General features: G+C 61.1%; 2 protein-coding genes across 5 annotated transcripts; both read left to right on the top strand.

The window, feature by feature from the left end:
• Positions 1–72: 72 nt before the first annotated feature.
• Positions 73–13,461, top strand: RHOT2 (ras homolog family member T2). 3 transcript variants are annotated; one of them, XM_082064649.1, is made up of 19 exons: positions 73–165; positions 654–712; positions 1,896–1,977; positions 2,102–2,145; positions 3,409–3,462; positions 3,902–3,954; positions 4,527–4,635; positions 4,816–4,917; positions 5,393–5,491; positions 5,934–6,042; positions 6,297–6,417; positions 7,293–7,377; positions 8,494–8,639; positions 8,714–8,814; positions 8,887–9,017; positions 9,470–9,550; positions 9,760–9,882; positions 9,974–10,176; positions 11,566–13,461. In XM_082064649.1, exons 1-19 carry the CDS (start codon positions 129–131, stop codon positions 11,681–11,683), a joined length of 1,857 nt encoding a protein of 618 aa, XP_081920775.1. In that variant the 5' UTR covers positions 73–128; the 3' UTR covers positions 11,684–13,461. The 3 variants fall into 3 exon arrangements, with proteins under 3 accessions (XP_081920775.1, XP_081920776.1, XP_081920777.1); XM_082064651.1 differs by having other exon boundaries at positions 117–165; positions 659–712; XM_082064650.1 differs by lacking the exon at positions 3,409–3,462.
• Positions 13,462–15,675: 2,214 nt separating this feature from the next.
• RHBDL1 (rhomboid like 1) lies at positions 15,676–20,747 on the top strand (the record flags this gene model as incomplete). Of its 2 annotated transcripts, XM_082064657.1 has the most annotated exons (8): positions 15,676–15,714; positions 17,949–18,107; positions 18,361–18,585; positions 19,191–19,339; positions 19,439–19,551; positions 19,821–19,921; positions 20,316–20,376; positions 20,476–20,747. In XM_082064657.1, 8 exons carry the CDS (start codon positions 15,676–15,678, stop codon positions 20,745–20,747), a joined length of 1,119 nt encoding a protein of 372 aa, XP_081920783.1. The 2 variants fall into 2 exon arrangements, with proteins under 2 accessions (XP_081920783.1, XP_081920784.1); XM_082064658.1 differs by lacking the exon at positions 18,361–18,585.
• Between the last annotated feature and the right edge of the window lie 1,432 nt (positions 20,748–22,179).

Raw genomic sequence — 22,179 nt, 5'->3', positions numbered from 1 at the left:
GGCGCCGCCCCCACCCGCCAGGGGGCGCCGCTCTGCCCGGGCCGCTCTGCGCCGCCGCTCGCTGGTGTGACCGGAAGCGGCGACGACGGGGGGGACGCGGCGGCGGCCCCGGGAGCGGCGGCGCCGCCATGAAGCGGGACGTGCGGATCCTGCTGCTGGGGGAGGGTAAGGCGGGGGCACGGCGGGGGTGGCTACCGGGATGGCCTGGGACCCGGGGGGTGCCGCTCGGCACCGGGAGGGCCTCGTCTGCGGGGAGCCCGGGGGGAGCGGCCGGGCCTGCCCGTGGCCCGGCGGGGCGGGAGCCGGGTCCCCCCCGGTAGCAGCGCTCTCCGGCCGCCCTTGCCAGCCCGTGGGCCCTCGTTACAGGTGGCTTCTGTGGGCAAGGCCCTTCCCGCGGGCTCCTTCCAGCAGCCCCGGACTCCCTCCACGGGCAAGCCGGGCTGCCCCGCGGCACCGGCCTCCGCTCCGGGGCCTCCCGCTGGGCAGGGGCACCGACGGCCCTTTCGCCCACGGGCCGAGCCGCTCCGCGCCCCGCGGGTGTGCGTGACACCAGCCGCTGGCTCCGGTCGTGGCAGCCACCTGCGGTTACCCCCGGCCCGTGTCCCGCTCGGGCTCTGCCCGGACGGTGTCAACGTCCTCCCTTTCTTTCCTAGCCCAGGTGGGGAAGACATCGCTGATCATGGCTCTGGTGGGTGAGGAGTTCCCAGAAGAGGTGAGCGTGAGCAGGGGACTCTGGGCCCCTCGCTGGGTGTCCCCTCAAGCACTCTGTGATGGGTCTGCCCTCAGCAGTGGCTCTGTCCCCAGCAGTGTTACCCCCAGGTGGGGCTGTTGAGGGGTGTGTGCAGCTCTCTGGGGACTGGGGGCAGCCACGGGGCTGGTTCAGTGGAGCTTAAGTCTGTGAGGACTGTGCAGAGCTGCAACTGAAATGGTGGGGTCTTCAGTCTGTGCTCTGATGCCTGACAGGCACGATCTGCCCTGGTGAGGGGCACAGGTACCTCCCAGGGTCCTGCTCACCACTGCTGCAGCCAGCGTGCTCCTGCTGGGGGTTTCCATGTCCACCAGTGCCCCAGGCCATAGGGCCCAGCCCTGTGCTCTGTGGCAGGGCTGTTTGCTGACCAGTTGTGGCCTTGGGGCAGTGGCACCAGCACAGAGCCCTTAGAAGGGGCTGAACCACATTCCATGCCCCCTGTGCGTGGCTGGAGGTGGGCCTGGTGCTTTGAGCTGGGCCATCTGTGAGGAGCAGCATCCAGCCTGCCTGTGTGTGCCTCTGGGAGTCTCTGGCTTGGCAGCTCGCTGTCCCATTGCGGTTCAGATACAGAAACAGGGTCGGTCTGGCCGGGTGTGTTTGCCCTGTGTCATCATGTGGCTTGTCTCAGTGCCCACAAGCAGATGGTGCCTTCTGCGATGTTTGCGCTGGGAAGCAGCAGCCCAGGACTCAGGGAAGGACTGGCTCCGTGCACCTTCCTGTGCTCTCACAGCAGAGCCCGGACAATCGGCTTAGTGCTTCTCCCAGCTGCTGAGAGGTCAGGCTGGAGAGCCAGGAGAGTACAGGGGGCTTATCTGCAGAGCCATAGCAAGGGTGGCAGCGCTGACTTGTCTGAAAGCTGCTTTTCTGATGGGACTTAGCTGTTAGGAGCTGCTTCTTGAGTGAGGGCTCAGGGCTGGGAGGCAGTTGGTGGTTTCACTGCGGGGACACTGCGCGATGGCTGGACTGCAGCAAGCCAAGCTGTGGCTGCAGCCTGGTGGACCAGGAGCGATCCGTGGTCTGGAGGTCATCCCACTGTGACCAGGAGGGCACTGGGCAGTGGCCATGTGGGGATCTGAAGTTCCTTGTCATCTGTCCTCTTGGCTGTGTTCAGCATGGCTGGCTGGAACAGAGTTTGCTGGCTTTGCAGGTGCCCCCTCGCGCGGAGGAGATCACAATCCCGGCTGATGTCACCCCTGAGAAGGTTCCCACACACATAGTGGACTACTCAGGTAGGGCCCTGTCCCTCCTGGCTCCCTGCCAGCCTTGTTTCTCCCCTTCTCTGCTCTTCCAAGGGGAGCGGGAAGGGGTCCCCACTGCTGGGGGCAGTTGGTGACAGCTCTCTTCCCCATCCAGAGGCAGAGCAGACGGAGGATGAGCTGCAGGAGGAGATCGCTAAGGTGAGTTGGGCTGGGTGGCAGCTGTGTGACGGGAGCCTGTGGTGGCCGCAGCCCTGCAGCCAACAAGTGACACATGGCTGCTTGTTCTCCCCATTCACCACCTGGAGATGCATAGGCAGTTGGTTATCTGTGGATTAATGCTATCAGTTTGTTTGGAGGTTTGTTTAATCCTTCTCTGCTTTGTAAGCTGTGGTGTGTGGCTTGTCGTGGCCCTCCAGGGAGCCTCCAGAAGGAGAGCACAGTGGGACATGGCTCACTGCCCATCAGGAGGTGGGGGCTGCTGAGCAGGTGATGTGCTTGTAGCCTCAGGATGTTCCCGGCCGACTCAGAAGAGAGGAAAAGCAGTTGCTGAGCTTGGGCAAGGCCCCTCCTGCTCCCTTCATTAGGTCCCTATGGCTGCCTGTTGAAGCAGTGGCGCAGAGGATTTGGTTTGGGAGCTGGAGCCCCAGCAAACGCTGGGCGGGGAAGGACGAGGGCTCCCATGTCCCTCGGAGCAGCTACAGAAGAATAATCCAGCCGGATGGCTGGGGTGTGCCCAGCTGCTCTTCTCTGCCCTGGGATTAACCTCAGCTCTGTGCAGAGGAGGATCTCTTGATTACAGATAACAGAACTGTTTCTCTCCTGTGTGTCTCACATGAGCAATGCAGTTTAATCTCTCTACCTTGGCAGCTAATGGCCAAGGAGCAGAGCTGGTGGGCATGGGGCTCCTGCTCCCTCCACCCAGACAGCAAGAGTGTACAGAGGCTTAAATCGGCTCCAGGAAATCCTCCCTAAACCCTTGTGTGTCCTCAGGATTAGTGCTAAACTCTCTCCTGAAAGGGCCAGTGATCCCTCCTGTCTGCTTCATATAAAGCGTTGGTGGCAGCACTGTCTGCGTGGGGTTGGAGAGGGAGGAGGGCAGCGCTGCCAGCCCAGCACGTGGCACTGACAAAGCCATCGTGGGGACATGGTGAGGGGTGGGAGCAGGGAACCAGGACACCAGGCAAGGAGGCAGATGTGCTGGTGGTAGCTCCTGCAGCAGAGGAGCCAGGCTTTGCTCTGAGCAGCCCCTCGTAGAGCTGCTCTTGGCAGTGGGCGAGTCATCACTGTCGGAGGGCTGTCTGTATGTCTGCATACTCGTGTGCGCTCCACCACCACTGCCAGGTTTCAGTGCAGGCGTGCCGGCAGCATGCGGGGATACAGCATGGCTGTGCCTTGGGCCTCCCTGCTGCAGAGGTGCACTGGGACCCTCACTCACCACCCATTGCCGCTTCTCTCTTGCAGGCCAACGTGGTCTGTGTGGTGTATGATGTCACCAAGGAGGCCACCATCGAGAAGGTACTGGGTCCCCTGCTGGAGTCTTGAGTGGCCCCAGTCCGGCAGCAGCACCGGAGGGAGTGGTGTTCCCAGTGCCAGGTCCTTCCTGGTTGTGCCAGCTTTTTGGTGCAGGCCGGTACTGATGCCCCCCAGCCCTGTGGGGTTTTGGTGTTTGATACACCTGCAAGCAGAGGCAGGCTGAGCACAGCCCAGGCTTGCTCCCACTCTAGTTGTTGTCCTTATGTGCTGGGGGGCAGCAGGTTAGTAGGTTTGACACATCTCTCTGCTGGCATCCAGCATCCCTGGGTCTGCCCTGCCTGCTGGTGCGGGGGAATGCCAAGGAGCAGATGGCTGCAGGGCCCTGCTGACTGCTGCGGTGCTGGTGCTGGGAGCTGTGCTGGGAGCTGCCTCTCCCTCTCCAGGCTGTGCTGACAGACCTTTCCCTATGCTCACCTTTCAGATTCGTACAAAGTGGATCCCCATGGTGAACGGAGGAGTTGAAAAGGGCTCCAGGTACTGTGTGCGACGTGGTCCACAGGCTCAGAATTGGGGGATTCTGGAGGCTGTGGGGTTCCTGGCACCTTCATTCCCTACTGAGGTTGCTCAGATCAAACCAGCTTTGCAGTTTATGGCAAGACCATAGCTTGGGCAAGCCCAAGCTATGGTCTATGGAAGGACATGGGGGCTTTTCTCCGTTGCAGATCTAGCTGAGGCAGAGGGCTGTGGGAGGGAGAGGGTTTCTTTCCCCCTTGATCTCAGCCAGTCAGAAACAGGAGGCTGCTGAGGGAGTATGGGAGCACAGAAGCTACAATCTGTGTGTGCGGATCACTTGGGCAGAAGGTTGCTGTGCTGGATTAAAGGCTCCTAAACATATTGTTGCTGGGTGAAAGCGTAAGCAGGATCAGGCAGTCTGTTTCTCCAGATGGATGCTTCTAGCTGTGGGAGGCAGGAAAGCTGCTCTGGACCTTGCAGAGGAGGATAGGGGGGCTTCCCCGCTGCCTGGGAGCACATGTGGCTGGGACAGCACTGAGACTGAGAAGGAGGTGGCCTCAATCATGATCTCTGACTCTGTTTTTTTCCCCCAGGATCCCCATTATTTTGGTGGGAAACAAGTCTGATCTGCAGGTGGGGAGCTCCATGGATGTCATCTTGCCCATCATGAACCAGTTCTCGGAGATTGAGACCTGCGTAGAGGTGAGGGAACTGGAGGGTTTTCCTTTTGTTTTTTTTCCTAATGGTGGACAGACATTGCTTTGTGCTTTGATGCACATCTTATCTGGCTTGAGGGGCTTGTATCATCCTCCCTCTGTCCCCTTGTCACCAGCCTGTTGCCTGTCCCCACTCACAGGGCTGTCTCTTCCTTTGAATCCCCAGTGCTCTGCCAAGAACCTCAAGAACATCTCTGAGCTCTTCTACTATGCCCAGAAAGCTGTGCTGCACCCTACCGCCCCCCTCTATGACCCAGAGGAGAAGCAGGTAGGAAGCACTGCTCACAGCCCCCCAAGGAGTCTCCTGCCCATCACAGCACTCTGGGCTGGTGCTCCGCTTTTGCCCCTGCACAGTAGGGTGGAAAGTTTGGGCTGAGGCAGCCAGAACAAGGGGAAAGCGTTACCCCTGGGCAGAGCCGACAGAGGGAAAAATACCCGTCTCAGTGCAGCCAGCTGAGTATGTCCAGGCCAGAGAGATCTGCAAGGACCAGGGACATGTTGGGGCCAAAGCCCTTGTGTTCCAGACGATGTGTTAGCCATGGTGGGAAAGGGGCCAGAAGAAACCTTCCCCATGGGCTGTCCTGCTTCTGACTCCCAGCTCCGAGGTGCCTGTGGTACTGGCCTAGCTGGGCCATGCTCCCAGCCAGCACAGGAAGGGAACCCCTCTGCACATGGGGTTATAGGAGGAAGGGCCAGGATGAAGGTCATGCCCTGTTTTTGTCACTGTGGTTGGTCCCTTGCAGCTGAAACCTGCATGTGCGCAAGCGCTGACACGGATTTTCAACCTCTCGGACCAAGATAACAACCAAATCCTTAGTGATGATGAACTCAACTACTTCCAGGTAGGGCTGGCTGCAGAGCTGAGGTATTTTCCAGGCCATTCTGGAAGGCCTCTGTGGTCCCCTTTCCATCCAATACCAGGCAGAAAGGCTGCCCTTCTCCTGACACAGCCTTCCTGTTTGCATTCAGTACTTCTGCTGTTGCACTGTAGGGTGCATCTCCAAGCACATGGGGATCCGCAGGTCTCCCATTTTCACTAAGCTTGGGCTGAGTTTGCTCTGCAGTGGGAAGAGCAGAAGGCTCTGAGGGTGTTGAGAGTCAGACGTTATTGGGATGCTGAGGAAAAGGGCCTTGGTCAGGGATTAAGCCAGTAACCCTGAGCTGGGTGGATTTTCTCACCTAGAAACCCCATCTCCTTACTAAGGGAGAGAGATGCTGGTGAGACAGAGGGCGGTGCTGTCTGTGTGCTTTGCTGGCAATGACCTTCTTTCTCTTGGGAGGTAGAAATCCTGTTTTGGAAACCCGCTGGCTCCCCAGGCCCTGGAGGACGTGAAGATGGTTGTGTGGAAGAACACCACAGATGGGGTGCAGGACAACGGCCTGACGTTGAACGGTAACAGCGCAGGGGCTCCATGCCCCTTCCCATCTCATTGCGAGGGGCTCTGTCCTCAGGCTGAGCCTCCTGGCTGTCATTCTAAGTCTAGTTAGTCCCTCTTGTCAAAGCAAGTCTGAGCCTGCCGTGGCTACGAGAGCTCTCTGTCCTGGCAGCCTGTTTTCCCAGGGAAAGCCTGGTCTTGAGGAGTGGGTCCCTGAGGCTGAGTGCTCGGTTGGCCCCACTGTGCCTGAGCCGCCCGATCTCTCCTGCAGGCTTCCTCTTCCTCAACACGCTCTTCATCCAGAGAGGCCGGCATGAAACCACCTGGACGATCCTTCGCCGTTTTGGGTACGACGATGAGTTGGAGCTGACGGATGACTATCTCTACCCACAGTGCGTATCCTGCCGTGGAGTGGGGCGGGCAGGGTGTGACACCCCCATGGTACGCAGCTTGGACTCCCCAGCACCTTTGCTTGCTCTTTTCTGCACCCTGGGCTCTACCATGTTCCTCAGCTGAGGCTGAATCTGCACCCTTGTCTCATGGTCAGGTTCATGCTCCTCACTGTCCCCTTGGGGCAGGAGCTGACATGAGGGGTTGGTGACAAATACAACAGGCCTCGGAGCTGCTGCCTGTGCTGCTGGCTCTGATGTAGGCAAGCAAGGAGGTGGGGAATGAAGGCCTGTCCCTGACTTTCCTTGACATCAGCAAAGGGTCTTTGAAGGCTGTTCTGTCCCCGCCTGAGCTGAGGCAGAACGACTCTGTCAGGAGCAGTGAGCTGTCAGCATAGCCCGCCTGGCTGATTCCACAGCTGCTGTCTCTTCTCTGCTCCCTGCCACCCTGGAGGTGGTGATCTGGCAGTAATGAAAGGGGTTGGCGTGTGAGCTGCTTCATGCTCTCCCCAGACAGCAGGCTGTGCGGGGAGGCGACAGGGCTGTGCTGGTGGAAGGCACCCCGAGGGTAGCTGTGCCCTGCTGAAGCCCTGGGTACGAGGCAGCGTGAGGGCTGCATCATCTCCCTGGCTGCTTGGGCAGCGCAGATGTACCAAGGAGAGGTCACTGTGCAGCCTCGAGGCCTCCTGCTGAAAGCAAGGGGCTATGTCAGGGCATAGCCAGGCCTGGAGAAAACTGCTGACCTTGAGTGGGATTGGGGAGCGGGGGGCTGTGTGCTCAGGGTGAGCTCTGGCTTGGCCAAGGACCTGCTCACACGCTGCTCTTCGTCCAGGGCTTGAGGAGGTGTGGGAGCTGCTCACTTGAGTCTCTTCTGACAGGTTCCGCCTGCCCCCCGGCTGCTCCACGGAGCTCAACCACCTGGGTTACCAGTTCCTGCAGCGGTTGTTTGAGAAGCACGACAAGGTGGGCAGCACGTGGTGGAGCTGCCTGGAGAGGGGACACTCTCTGCTTGGCCTGCACGCCTGGGTGTACCTGCTCTCCTGTCCACCCCACTGTTCCAGGGAGCAGATGCAGCACCAGTGAAGGGCTTTTCTCTGCCACAACGCTCCCTTCATGGCTTCTTGCTGAGGCTTTGGGAGCAGGAGGTGGCCACAGTGAGCTGTAGGTAGCCTCATGGCATGTCGAGGGCATGGACTTGTGATCACTACCCTTGACTAAAGGGCAGCCAGTAAAGTTTGGGCCTTCAGGGGATAGGTCTGATTAATACCAAGCTGGCATAGCCCCTCAGTGCCTGGCTGCAGCAGGCGTCGGCAGGGACAGCGGGCACAGCTGCTGGCCTGGAGCCACGCGCCGAGCATCTACACGGCTGCCAGCCCTGTGGAGGGGGTGCCAGGCCGGAGAGAGGGAGTGAAAGCAACTGATTTTGCCATACTCTTGCTCTTTGGAAAGAGAAGGCAAGAGCAGGGGATGTGTTGGATCTGCAGGCACCTGCTTGGACTAGTTATCCAGATGTTGGTGTGCGCCTGGGCTACGGCAGCTCTTTGGCCATGGGGAGTTGCAGCATGGAGTCCCTGGGTGCCTGGATGCTGGCAGATCCTCTGTAGCATGGCCCTGTCACACCCCAGCCTGAAGGTGCTGTGTTGGTGTGCATTTAACTGGTGGCCGGTGGCCCAGATGTCACCCACAGACCTTGTGTTAGTTACCCTGCAGCATGGAAGGCCAAGCTGGAGTGATGCGGGCTGCTGTGAGGCGGCTGGCCTCAGGGAAGCTCAGGGCTGTGGGGGGAGTGTGAACGTGTCCTGCCCAGTGGTTCCAGCTGCAATCGCAAAGCAGAACCCACCTGTCTCTTGCAGTGATGGGAGTCCCTGGGGCACAGGCTCTCTGCATGCTCATGCAGTTCTGGCCTTGCTTGCAATTGATTTCGACCATTGAGAGCATCCCTGTGTCACTCTGCAGCAGCAAGCAGGGTGGCTGGTGTGCTGGGGGCCCTCTCTGGACCCTGACAGTGCTTGGTGTGGCTGCAGAGAGCTGCATGAGCTGTGTCCCACCTCAGCTGCTGACTCCTCTTTGTTTCAACAGGACCAAGACGGAGCCCTCTCGCCTGCAGAGCTGCAGAACTTCTTCAGTGTCTTCCCCTGCGTGCCCTGGGGCCCCGAGCTCTACAACACGGTATGCACCACTGATAAAGGCCTGCTTTCCCTGCATGGATTCCTCTGCCAGTGGACGTAAGCTCAGCCCCTCTCCCCTGCCTTTAGTCACATCACTTTGCCCTTGCTGACCTTGTGCTCCGTCCCTCCAGGCTCGTGGCTTACCTGGATGTGCGGCACTGCCTGGAGTGCCTGGGCTACATGGGCTACCCCATCCTCTCGGAGCAGGACTCTCAGACGCAAGCGCTCACGGGTACGGCCATGCCCTCACCTCCTGTCATGGCTTGGGTCCCTCCTCTCACTCACCCAGCCTCTCTCCTGTCAGTGACCCGGGAGAAGAGGATCGACCTGGAGAAAGGCCAGACCCAGAGAAACGTCTTCCTCTGCAAGGTGCTGGGAGCCAGGGGCGCAGGCAAGTCTGCCTTCCTGCAGGCCTTCCTCGGCAGGAGCCTGGCGGTGAGTGTCTGCTCCCCTCTTTGGCTTGCTGTGGCAGGGTGTCCCGGTGAAGCAGGAGGCAGAGCCATGAGGTGGTTGAGCGATCTGTTGCGTGACCGCACCTCCCTGCCCATGGCTGAGCCCCAGTGTCCCGGCAAAAGGCTTCACAGCCCTCTCCCTGCCAGCGGTGCTGGTTGCTGTGGCTCTTGTGTCCTTAGTTTTGCCTAAGGCAGTGGTCCCGCTCCTTCTGCTTGTCCCAGGGATCTGAAGGGGCTGTGCCTTTCCCAGGCAAACGTATCTCCCTGAGGTGATGCGGCTTTCCCTGCTTGTTATGAATGGTGTCTCATGGCAGTAGCTGGCTGGCCTTCAAGTGGCTGTGACACCATGAGGACTCAGGGCAGTGGGAAATGCTCTCCCTCCCCCAAGCGCTACTCTTGCTCTGGGCTGTCTGAGACTGTTTTCATCGGTGGCAGGCCCAGAGGGAGAACCCAGGAGTGCCATCCCTCTACGCGATCAACACGGTGCACGTCAGTGGCCAGGAGAAGTACCTTATAGTAAGTCAGGAAGAGGAGGGAATTGCTGTTGCATATGGCTCAGGGGAGGGCTGGGCTGTGTTCCTCCCAAATGGCTGCAGCGCCATCCCATCACCCCTGAGCTGGGTTGTGGCTGCAGTGACACCAGTGCAGTCTGTGTACTGGCGTGAGGAACAGCCGATCTCCTTGAGACAGTGCTGTGCCATGCATCCCTTCCCCTCCTGCCCCAGCTGTATGAGGTCAGCGCCGACACAAAGTTCATGAAGCCATCAGACGCAGCCTGCGATGTCGCCTGCTTCATCTACGACCCGAGTGACCCCAGGTCCTTCAGCTACTGTGCCAGTATTTATAAGGTAACTGGTAGGGGCCCTGTGGGACTTCAGCCCCACATCTCCTAGGGCTTGGTCACTCACTCCTTGCTGGACCTTCTCCCTGTGTCTGCAGCAACACTACATGGACAGCCAGATCCCCTGCGTCTTCGTGGCCTCCAAGACAGACCTGCCAGAAGCCAGTCAGCAGCCTGCGCTCTCCCCCACCGAGTTTTGCTACAAGCACTGCCTCCCACCACCCTTCCTCTTCTCCTGCCACGGCCAGGGGCTGCCCAGCACTACTGTCTACACCAAACTGGCCACTGCCGCCACCTTCCCGTGAGTATCCTTCTCCTGGAGTAGGCTCTTGGCTGTGAGCAGAGCTTGGGGAGGGGGCTGGGTCCGAATGCTGCCTCCACTGTGGTGCTTTGGTTGGTTTCTGTCTAGCTCTTGGTGTCGTCTGCTCATACAAGTAATTGAAACAAAAAGGCCACTTCTTCCCCTGCTTGGATAGGGCAGAGGGGACTCAGCTCTCTTCTGCATTATGTGTGTCTCTGGCAGATTTATTAGATAGATTCTGTCACAGGAGTTTTTGTTTTTGAAGCCTAAGATAAAAAATGCTGAAGGGGAGTCACCAGCCTAGTTTGCCAAGGCCTGCAAAAGGGGGGTGGCAGCTATTTTTTCCTGATGAGGTGGATCAGACTGAAAAAGAGGTCGGTGAAGCGAGACCTCTGTTTCCACAGCCTCCCTTGAGGAAGGAACTGCACCTGAAAGGGGCTGGGTGATGGTGTAACACGGCAGCCAGGCTGGGCATGGACAGTGTTGTGAAATCTGGGCAGGAGAACGTGTCTGTGTGTGGCATTGCTCTGCTCGGGGGGTGGAGGGGGCTGAAAGCTGAGGGTCAGCACAACACTGGGGGCAGAGCCCTGCCAGGGAGAGCGTGTGGGTGCATTGGAAGGCAGGATGGGATTACTAGTGAGTGGTTTTCCCTCTAGCTTCTTTTCAATAAACAACTTTATTTTTAGAGCTGACACTTTTTTTTTTTCCCTCTGCAGTATTAAAATTTAAATATTCTTAATATATCTTAGGGTATGTGGCATAAATAAATAACAGCGTAATGGAGGACCAGGGATTGGCTGTTCTCCCCTGATTTAGTGGAGAATGAATAATGGATATGTCTTTCCTCCCTGGAGAGGAGCACGTTGATGCAGGACAACACATGTTTAGGAAGGGAATGTTTACACTGAGGCAGGACTGGGTCCCGTCCCTCGCTGCTCTTAGGTCGGTGTCACCAGCTGTGCCAGTGTCTCCACCTGCATCCACCTCTGGGTCTCTGTGCACTTGGAGTTGTAAAATCAGCTTGACCTAGAAAGTAAGATACAGACCTCCATACTCATACTAATTATTTAGGTGTTGGTGTGCTGTTTCCAGGCCACGGGAGGGTAGAGCCACATCCGTCCCACCAGCAGGGCTGGGAGCCATGCTTTGCCTTGACGATGATGCCAGATGGCGGGTGCTCTGGCTGGTGGAGCGGGGAGGCCACTCGCTGCTCTCTGCCTTCGGCTGTGCCACATCCCCCAGCCTGGACCTGTGCCATGGTCACCCTCCATCCCCCTAGGGACACGCCAACCTCCCTGTTTGCGGGAGAAGTACTTGGGGCTGCTGGGGAGCTTCGTGTTCGTACAGCTGTGCACCTCGCTCACTGGCCTCTTCTCTCTTTCCTTGCAGCCACTTGAACGCTGTGGAGCTGGGAGCCGCATCCTTCTGGCTCCGGGTGGCTCTGGGGACAGCAGTGACTGCTCTGGTAGGGTTCACGCTGTACCGCGTGCTAGCCAAGAACAACTGAGAGTCAGTCTCCACCCTGTCCTCCCCGTGACACCAGCCACCTCGTCCCCAGCGACGCCCTAGTGAAGGGCCCTGCCTCAAGCTGGTCCCTGGTGGGAAATCCTCCTTTTTCCCCCAGCCTGGATTGCAGGACCAGTGAAACCAGACTTCCCAGCACCAGCAGGATAGATCCCCCAGCACCGGCCAGCCTAACCCTGCTGGCCTCTGCGGCATCCTCGCCCACATGGCTCCTGCCCAGCTGTGGCAGTGGGGGCCAGGCAGCTCTCCCTGGGGGCTCCACCTCACCAGCACCTGGAGCATCACCCCCGTCTTTTATGCTGTTTTTGTTTGTTTGGGGTTTTTATGTTTGTTTTTAAGTTCAAACATGAGTGTTTCAGTATCTGTTGGGCCAGGCACGTCCCTTCTCTAGAGGGCTGTGCTGATGCCCTTAGTTCTGGGGGGGTAACACTCGTGGAGCCCCTGGCCCCTCTGGCAGCAGCAGAGCTGTCGAACGGACCCATGGTTTCAGCCTGCTGCGGCCCACGCCATTCCCTGGCCCTGTTTCCTGCTGCCCGCACTGGGTGAGGCAGCCTGGGAGGGCTGGACATTTACACCCCCCCACGTCCCTGTGTTTTGGGGTCACTCCTGGCCCCTCCTCCTGGGACACTGTGGCTGCAGCTCCCAGCCCCAGGCTGCAAGGGGAGGGAGTGATACCCAGGACCTGTCCCAGTCCCTTTCTCTCTTGTTTCTGTGTAAAAGTAGAGCCCTGCAGGGTACCAGGCTCTTGACCCATCTGTCTTCCTCCCTGCCTGGCTGTATGGCCTGTCCCCTCCCTGCCCTGGCCACCAGTATTCATGGCCACCACTATTTGCAGGGTCCCAGAAGCCCTGGTGAGGGCTACAAGGGCACAGGGAGCCCACTGTGCTCCAAAGGACAGGCTGCAGTCCTTTCCTGGCAGTGCCATCGCTGAGCTCTTGCCATGCCACACATTGGCATGCAGCCCTTGTCCTGCTGTCCGCTCTGTGGGGCCCTGGTCATGCTGAGGGTGTCCCAGAGTACAAGACTCTGGGCATTACATCTCCTGGAACAACTGGAAGCTCTTTCCTCCCCTGTCTCCTGCCTGCACCCGAGCCAATGTCACCTGCCAGACAGCCGCTGTGACTTCAGGCCAGCACAAATCTGGAGCCAGTGTCTCACAGCCTCCCTGTCTCCATGTCCCAAAGAGTGAGGGCCAGCCTGTGCTGGCCCCTGTGCTCCGCTCACACCCATCCCTGGGCTCCCGTCCTGCCGGGGGGAGCCATGGTCAGCTCCTGGCTCTGTGACACTGGCTCTGTGATGCTGGCTCTTTGGCTTTTCGAGCACACTCAGGGTGGGTTTGTTTGCAGGCAGCTGGTGGGGCAGCACCAAGGTACAGCTGGAGCTGCTTTTCTGTACATTTTTTTCTATTTAAACTTTTTTTATTGTGGCCCAAAGCTGATGAGGGGGTTGAGAAATGGCTGGGCAGCAGCCAGCATCTCTTACAGGGTCAGTCCCAGGGTGGTGCCCCCATCCCCCTAGTGCCCGGTCCCCAGTGCTGGCCAGATGGGTGTCCCTGCCTGTGCTGGAGCTGCTGGGCCAGTCAGGCACCTGCTGCCATCACGCTCACTGCTGGCCCACGTCCCCTCTCAGTGGCCAAGCCCACCACGTGCAGTTGTGCTGGTCTGGTGGTCTGACCCTGCTTCCGGCACCCATTCAGGTGTGGCAAAGCCATACTGTTTTAGGAGGTTTGTTCTTTACAAGAAAATAAATTTTTACACACCTTCTGCTTGTACACCGTGTCCTGTGTCTCCTGGGGAGCTGGACCCCTTGCTCCCGCCAGGGCTGTGCGAAGCCCAGAGCCTCCTGTGGCTGCGGTGTGAGCAAGGAGACCCCAAGGGCCTGCGCTGCCCACCCCGTCTGGGAATGGTTAGAGGGATTTAGGGCGGGAGTTGAAGCTTGGCCCTGTGGGACAAGGATTGGGACTGACCTTGCTCCTGGGTGCTTGGGGACATGGATGACTCTGCAACAAGTGTACCCACAGAGAGCTGGGGAAGGAGGTGGCGGGTCCCTATGTCACTCCAGCAGGATCTCAGGGGTGGAGGAAAGCAGGAGGCTTGGCTGTTTCTAGAAGCTATGGCTCTGCATGTCCATCCTCACGCAGGGTTAGGGGCTCCCTGCTTCCCTGCAGCCACCTTCCCCTACACGCCTGCAGCTCCTGGGGATCTGCCTCCCCCATCTGCTCCCATTTCCCTGTGGCAGCTTTTCCCTCAGCTATTTCTGTCTCAGCAGGCTTGGCCACAGGCACTGGGCACCAGGAACGTGGATGCTGCTGGGGAAAAGGCTTTTCCCAGCACCTCTCCAGGGCCTCTGCTCTGAGGCTGAATGGGACCAGACTGCTCCCCCCATGTGCGAGAGGGTTTCTCCAGCCTGCCGGAGTGGGAGAAGGGCCCCTTTCCCCTGCGGCAACCAGGGCATCCCTCCAGGGTGTGTGGGGGAGCACAGCCGGTGATAGGAGGTGATGCCAAGGTGGCTGGGACACGCAGTGCTCCCTGGTGAGTCCAAACCAGGCTGGGCCCTGTGGGAGCTGTGTGCCCACGTGCCACGGTGCGTATTAATAGCGCTGGTGTGCTGGAGCCGTGCGCATTGTGCTGGGGCAGGCACAGGCGTGGGGCAGGGGATGCACATGGCAGGAGCTCACCCATGGCCACACACAGTCCCTGAGGAAGAAGCCTGGGCACCGCACTGCTGCCTGGCATCTCTGCCTGCCTTGTGCCAGCTGGCATTGCCGTGGCATTGCTGGCCCACACAGCCCTGCCTGCTGCCTCCCAGCCCCTCTGCCCCATCATGGGGACAGCCCCATGCCACAGCAGGAGCCCAGGGCTCCCCTGACAGCCCCTGGGGGAGCAGGGATGGTGCCAGGGCTGGGTTCTGGAGATGTGCCACCCTGTGGGACAGGGTGCAGAAGGGTCTGGGGGCAGCAGGCCCAGCCCAGAGGTTGCTGTGCATGTTGTGTAAAGGGTCCCAGTTCAAGGTACTCAATGACAGGCTGCCCTGCGTGCTCTGTGCTGGGGCAGGTGCCAGCACCGAGGCACCACGTACCCCATGCCAGGTGGAGCACCCATGGGGGATGCACCTGGACCTGTCCCAGCCTGTGAGTGCTGGGGTCAGGATGGAGGTAAGGCCTGCAGACACCTGTGCCAGATTCTGCAGGTGCTGGGATGCAGGCGCCATACTGGGATGTAGGTACCATAACAGGATAACAATTCCTGTAGCTGGATGCAGGTGCTGCACTGGGATGCAGAAATCTGTACCAGGACGTGGGTACGAGTACTGGGGTGCGGGTACCATACCAGGATGCGGGTACCATACCAGGATGCAGGTACCTCTATTGGAATACATGTACCCATATTGGGGTGCAGGTAATGTAAATAAAATGCAAGTTCCAATATTGGGATACAAGTACTGTACTGGGATGTGGGTGCTTGTCCTGGAATGCCGGTGCCATGCCAGAATGTGGGTACCACGACCAGGATGTGGGTACCACTACCAGGATGCAGGTACCATACTGGGATGTGGGTACCAGTACTTGGATGCAGGTGCCATACTGGGATACAGGTACCGTCCCGGGCTGCCGGTGCCCGGTGCCGGCTCCCTCGCCGCGCCGTGTCTCGGGGCGCGGAGCCGGGGCTGCCGGCGGGGCGGAGCGGGGCGGGTCCCGGTTCCTCTCGCGGCGGCGGCGGAGCCGGGGGGGGAGCGCTGCGCCGCGCGCTGCGGCGGGGGCGGCTCCGCTCGGCTCCGCTCCCGCCCCCGCCGCCGCCCCGCTGCCATCGGCGGCTCCAGGCGCCGTCGCTCGCAGCTCGCTCCCGGGCCCGCCGCAACGCGGGGCTGGCGGGGAGAGCCACCCCCCCCACCGCCCCCGCCGCCCGCGCCGCTCCCCTGCCCGGCTCGCCGGCCCCGGGCGCGGGGGAGCGGCGGAGCCCGCCGCCCGCCGGGTGCATGGACAGGAGCTCCCTGCTCCAGCTAATCCAGGAGCAGGTGAGAGCGGGGTATGGGGGGAACCGCCGGGCACCGGGCAGGGCTTGCGGGGGGGCGGGCGGGAATCGGGCTCCGCTGCGGGGGGGCCGCCGTGCACCAGGCATCTCTGCCGGGAGGGATGCTCGTCTGCACCGGGCACGGCTGCCGCGCATCTGGCATCCCGCGGATCTGGCAGGCAGCGGGCAGGGCTGCCCACCCTGGGCGGCTACCGCACCCTGTTCCCCGCTGAGCATCTCCCGGTGCCCCCCGTCACGGCCCCGGGGGACTCGGCCCCGCCGTTGTGCCGCTGAGATCGCGCAACTCAGCTCACTTGTGGCCTCCTCCTCCCTCTAACACTCCCTGCTTCGCCTGCCCCGGGCCAGATCCTGCCGGGTGCACCCTCAAGGACGAGAGGTGCTGGGCAGCCGAGCCTCAGCGCCTGCCGCGGTGCTGAGCCCCAGCGCTGGCTGCACGATGGGAGGTCCCAGGGCTGCCATGGGGCTCAGCCACCCCGGAGAGTTTTGCCCTCATGGGGGGCTGCATTCGGCCCCGTGACCTGGTTGCAGGATCAGGCTGTGGAGCATTAACGCCACGTAGTGCTGGGCTTTGCTCTGCTGGCAGGATCTGGCCGAAATCCGTTAGCACCCGCTGCACCCCGGCCCCGTCCCTGCTTGGTGCTTGGCTTCGAGTAGCTCCCCTTCTGCTCGGCCACCTTGTCCCTCCATCCCCTGCCAGCCTGGGCCAAGCCCCTGGCTCCCTTCCCTCAGTGGGGAGGGTTTATTGGGGATCAGGAATATTAATGGTCTGCCCTCGCCCCCGGCTGGCTCTGTGACCTTGGCCGAGTCTCCCAGTCTTCCCAGCTGGGGTGCTGTCCCCCGTGTCACCCCACTGTCAGGTGTGGGGTCTCTGCACACCTCTGGGCCCTTCGGGGACGAGCAGCATCTTCCCCGGGAGAGAGCAGGACCTGAGAGAGCCCAGCAGGGTCGAGGGGCTGAGGGGGACTGGGGATCAGGCCCCCCCAGGGGAACTGGAGGGGGCCCAGCAGAGTTGGGTTGGGGGGAGATGCACCCTGAAAACAGAGGGGCTTCTGGCTGCTGTCGGGGCTCTCTGGGGGCCAGTGAGCTTGGCATGTGCTGGTGCATGGGGACGTCGTGTGCCAGGTCCCGGCGTGGCACATGCACGTGGTGCCTGTGGGATGGTGTGCGTCTGGCATAGGGGCTGCATGGCCCCAGGGTGCAGGATGGCTCAGGCTGCTCCCATGGGCTGGCAGCTGCTGTGAGGATGCAAGTGCTACCTGCACCCTGCACCCTACACTCTGCACCCCACACCCTTCACCTTGCTCCCCACCCTGCACCCACGCCCACCTCAGGCAAGGACTCTGGGCAGCTGGATGTCCCTTGGGACAGGGACTTTGGCTGTTCCCTGCCAGGGCCAGAAGGATGTGGTGCAAACTGGGTTGGGGGTACAATCCCATGTCCCCCAGCACTCCCTCCTTGCCCATCTCATGAGGATGAGTTTCCTCTCCTGCTTTTCATTCCCTGGTGAAGAAAGGAGCAAACCCAATGCTATTTGCTGGGTGATTCTGTGAGGCGCGGTGTCCTGGCCACCCTTGGCAGGGTTTGAGCTGTGCTCCAGCCATTGGAACCCCTTCTCTGTCTCCATCCTCCTTATGCCACACCAGGCTCATCACCTCTATGAGTGGGATAGTGTGGGGTACCCCATGGTGTCGGATGCCCGATGGTGCTGGGTGCCTGATGGTGCTGGGTACCTGATGGTGCTGGGTGCCTGATGGTGCTGGGTGCCTGGAAGACTCAGGGTGTCTGGTCAGTGCTGGAAGCCCCAGGGATAGTGCAGGATGTCCTGGCACAGGGTGCCCAGTGTGGTGGAACTCAACACCCAGCAGCGAGGGCACACGGGAGGAGGAGGAGGAGGCTGGTGCCAGGGCTGCGCGTGTGTTTAGCTTCGTGGCTTCCTGGCTGGCAGGCTGCTGGCGTCAAGAAATAACTGAGTGGGAGAGTGTTGGCTCCACCACGGAGAGATGGGGATGTTGGCATGGCATGGGGCACCCACACCATGCAGGGTACAGGGTGGGTGCAGGTTGTAGCCTCCCTTGCAGAGTCAGGGGCTGCTGTTGTGGAGTGGTACATGATGCCACCAGGCTTGAGGCCAGGGTGAGGGATACCAGAAGGTGTCCCCATCCTATCAGGGAACTGCAGTCCTGGCATCTCAGTGATGCCTTGTACCGTGCCCCACAGCTCGACCCTGAAAACACGGGCTTCATTGGAGTGGAGACATTTGCCAGCCTCGTGCACAGCCATGAGCTGCCCCTGGACCCCGCCAAGCTGGACATGCTGGTGGCCCTGGCACAGGGCAACGACGAGGGGCAGGTCTGCTATCAGGAGCTGGTAGACCTGGTCAGTGCTGGAGGGGCCTGGAGACAGGGGCGAGCGGCTGGATGCCAGCTCGGGGGTGGGCACTGGGCACCTCCCTGGGCCCCTGGGGAGGGGGTGGACACCAGTGGTCCCCAGGGACTCCCCTGGCATGGGATGATGGCACAGCCTTGGGGGGGCTTGTCCAGCCAGGGTGGTGGTGATGGGCAGGGCTGGCCACAAGCCCACCGGCCCGAGCTGCCCCTGCGGCCCCCGCGGGCATGGCCTCTCTCCGCAGATCAGCAGCAAGCGCTCAAGCAGCTTCAAGCGTGCCATCGCCAACGGGCAGCGAGCCCTGCCCCGAGACGGGCTGCTGGACGAGACCGGCCTGGGCTTCTACAAACGCTTTGTCCGCTACGTGGCCTACGAGATCCTGCCCTGTGAGATGGACCGACGCTGGTATTTCTACCAGCACCGCACGTGTCCGCCCCCTGTCTTCATGGCAGCTGTCACCCTCACCCAGGTACAGGGCATGGGTGCCATGCCCAGGTGGATCCTGGCTGAAGTGTCCTGGTGCCCCAGGGCGGACAGAATGGGTGACCTTGCTTGTGATGTCCTGGTGCCCACAGAGGGGCTTGGATCTGAGGTGAAGGAATGGGTGACCCCATCTGTGATGGACTGGTGGCCATGGCGGGCTCAGACCCAGGGTGGGGAGACAGATGACCATGGTTGATGTCCCGGTGTCCATATGGGGGGAATCAGACCTGAGATGGAGGGGACAGGTGACTCTCATTGTTATGCCTTGGTGCCTATATGGGGGGGGCTCAAAGCCAGGGCAGAGGGAATTAGTGATCCCAGTTCTGGTGTCCCAGTGTCCATGCTGCTGCTCAAACCTGAGGTGGAGGGGCTGTACGACTTCTGTTTTGGTGTCCCCATACCCACAGAGGGCTCAGACCTGGGATGGAGGGGCTGGTTGATACAAGTTGTGATGTCCCGGTACCCATATGGGGAGCTCAGACCCAAGGCAGGCGTGTGGGGTGACCCATGTCCCAGCGCTCTGCCGCAGCCCAGAGGGATGGGCAAGGGTCTCAGAAGTGCCGGTGGTGATGACCATGGGGTTTGCCACAGATCATTGTGTTCCTCTGCTACGGGGCCCGGCTGAACAAGTGGGTGCTGCAGACCTATCACCCGGAGTACATGAAGAGCCCCCTTGTCTACCACCCCGGGCACCGGGCGCGGGCCTGGCGCTTCCTCACCTACATGTTCATGCATGTGGGGTAGGTCCCTGCTGGGGATGCAGGGGACACACTAGAGCGGGGACACACCGAGGGCTGCATGGCCTGAGCCACTGTATGTCCCCTCCTGTGTCCGGGCAGGCTGGAGCAGCTGGGGTTCAATGCCCTCCTGCAGCTGATGATCGGAGTCCCCTTGGAGATGGTGCACGGCATCCTGCGCATCAGCTTCCTCTACCTGGCTGGTGTCCTGGCAGGTGGGTGCATGCCCGGGGTGGGGGGGCTGTCCCCATCAGTCCCCATCACCAGCCCCAGGGAGGGCACGGGGATGTGCACCCTGAGTTTGACGGGGATGCAGGGCTTCTCTTGCTACTCACTCCTGACTGCTGGGTACCGCTCTGCACTGCCAGCATTGCTTGCCCCTGAGGGCTGGGGGGCAATGCAGCCCATAACTCGTTAATGTGGACTGTAATTAATTAATGCTGGAGCGGCGAGGCACCACGCTGAGCCCTGCTTGCGCCCACAGGCTCCCTCACTGTCTCCATTACGGACATGCGGGCCCCCCTGGTTGGGGGCTCAGGGGGGGTCTATGCACTCTGTTCAGCCCATCTCGCCAACGTTGTCATGGTCAGTGCCCCTGGCGTTGGAGGCGGGGGGACTAGGGAGGGTGTGACATCTGGAGGGTGAAAGGGGTGGGTGCCATTGTAGGGTGGGCAGCATGGTGTGATATGGGGTGGGGGGATACCGGGGAGGTGGCTTTGGGGGGGGGGTGGGTGCCACTGGGTGACATTAGAGGGTGGGCAGTATGGGGTGACATTGGGTGAGATGCTGTGGGGGTGGCATCATGGGGTGAGCACCATCGTGGTGTAGGGAGAAGAACCTTGGGTGGCGTCATGGGGTGGGAGTGGGTGGGGACCTGGGGTCTCTATGGGGACAGGGCACAGCTCTGCTGGGGCACACTGGGGGCTTTGGTGCCGGACCATCCCCAGTGCCAGCCCATTGTCTGTCTGTCTGCTCACAGAACTGGGCCGGGATGCGCTGCCCCTACAAGCTGCTGCGGATGGTGCTGGCGCTGGTGTGCAGTGAGTAGCTGGCTGTGCCCTCCACCCCTGGGGATGCCCATTTTTTGGGGGGGTGACGGAAGGTGGGGGTGCTGACCACCTCCTGGCTCTGTCTTACAGTGAGCTCGGAGGTGGGTCGTGCCGTCTGGCTCCGCTTCTCCCCACCACTGCCGGCCTCGGGTCCCCAGCCCAGCTTCATGGCACACTTGGCGGGGGCCATCGTGGGCATCAGCATGGGGCTGACCATCCTGCGCAGCTACGAGGAGAGCCTGCAGGACCAGTGCGGCTGGTGGGTCCTGCTCCTCTCCTATGGCACCTTCCTCCTCTTCGCTGTCTTCTGGAACATTTTCGCCTATGACCTGCTGGGAGCACAGATCCCCCCCCCGCCATAACCCGCCTCCCTCCCCCCCAGCCCGTTGTTTTTGTTTTTTTTTCTAATATTGCTGGCTGAGCCCCAGAGAAGGATGTGGGGGGCCCTGCGCGTGACATGGGGACAGGCCACCCCCTTGTTGCCTGCCCCCTCGGTGCTAGCTAGCGCACTGCTCCCCCCCTCCGTGGGCTGCGTCCCCTTGCCCCCAAATGTACCCTCGCAAACCCCTCCGCTCTGCCCCCTCCCCCCAAAGGATGCTTCAGCCCTGCACTGGCATCACCAAAGCCCCTACGGTGTCTGCGGGGCTCAGGATGTGCCCCCAGGAAGGAGCTGAGTTGAGGGACTCCCCACTTGTTCCTGTACCCCCTTTCCGGGGTGGCAGCCAACTCATTGACCCTCCGGGGGGCACTTTCACACGAAGGACTGGTGCCAAAATAGGAGCGATTTATTTTTCTATGCCAAAATAAATATAAATAAATGCAAGAGAGAAAAAAGAATAATAACACGGGGCAAGCCCAGCAGGAAGGCGAATCAGCTGAGACCAGCACAACTCGTTTGAGCAGTGCCCTCGGCAGCGCAACCCCCCTCCCTGTGCCCTGACCCCCCCGCTTTGCTGCCAGCCACCCTCCCCCTGGCGGGGTCTTGCCCTGGGATGGGGGCATGGGGAGAGGCCCCTGCTCCGACACCCCTCCCGACCTTTTTGAAGTATAAATAAATATTTTGCACACTGTCAGGGCCTGTGTCTCTGTTTGGGGGAGCAGGGATTTTGGGGGTGTCCCCTCCATCTCTGTCGGGTCCCTGTTGACTCAATGGGGGCACCAGGGCTGGCTGGCCCCGAGGGGGACGCGGGGGGGGAGGGGACAGCCAGGGACAGGACTTACTGGAGCAGAAAACGCCAGGATGCGTGAAACGACACCCGGCTGAGCCCCGCGGTTCCGGCTGCCACGGCGAGAGGGGGCGGATGGGGATGTGTGTGCAGCAAGGGCTGCACCCCAATCCACCCCACGTGCTCCAGCGCACCCAGCTCTGGTGCCACACCCCCCCACCCCACCCCGCCCCGCACCACTCTGCATTCCCCCATCCACCCCACACCCCCCATCTATCCCCACACCGCCTATAAAGCCCCATCTCCCCTTCACCCCATGCAGCCCCCCGCCCCGGTGCATCCCCGTCAAACCCCACACCTCTCTGTACTCCCACACCCTCCCCGTAACCCCCTATTCAGGCCCACCCCACCCCACCCTGCACTGTCCTATCCAGCCCCACAACCCCTGCCCCACCCAATCCGCCATATCCCCTCCATGCAGCCCCTCCCTCCCGCCCTACAAACCTCACCCGCGCCCCGCCCTTCACAGACCCCGCCCCTCCGCACATCGCGCCCCGCCCCCCTCCACGCCCCGCCCCTCCGCTCCCCGGTCACGCCCCCTCGGCGGTCCGGCCCCGGAAGCGGCGGC

Source organism: Streptopelia decaocto (genome assembly GCF_964273445.1).
Source record: "Streptopelia decaocto genome assembly, chromosome: 13".
In the NCBI taxonomy this organism is placed as follows: domain Eukaryota; kingdom Metazoa; phylum Chordata; class Aves; order Columbiformes; family Columbidae; genus Streptopelia; species Streptopelia decaocto.
Note: the sequence above shows the minus strand (reverse complement) of the source record. Positions and strands in the feature narration are given on the sequence as shown.

Bases quoted from the DNA above. Each gene is read 5' to 3' on its own strand.
- RHOT2 (XM_082064649.1), top strand. From the start codon at position 129: ATGAAGCGGGACGTGCGGATCCTGCTGCTGGGGGAGG. The intron at 2,146-3,408 runs GTGAGTTGGGCT...TCTCTCTTGCAG, and splicing joins TGCAGGAGGAGATCGCTAAG to GCCAACGTGGTCTGTGTGGT. The intron at 9,551-9,759 runs GTAAGTCAGGAA...CTCCTGCCCCAG, and splicing joins GCCAGGAGAAGTACCTTATA to CTGTATGAGGTCAGCGCCGA.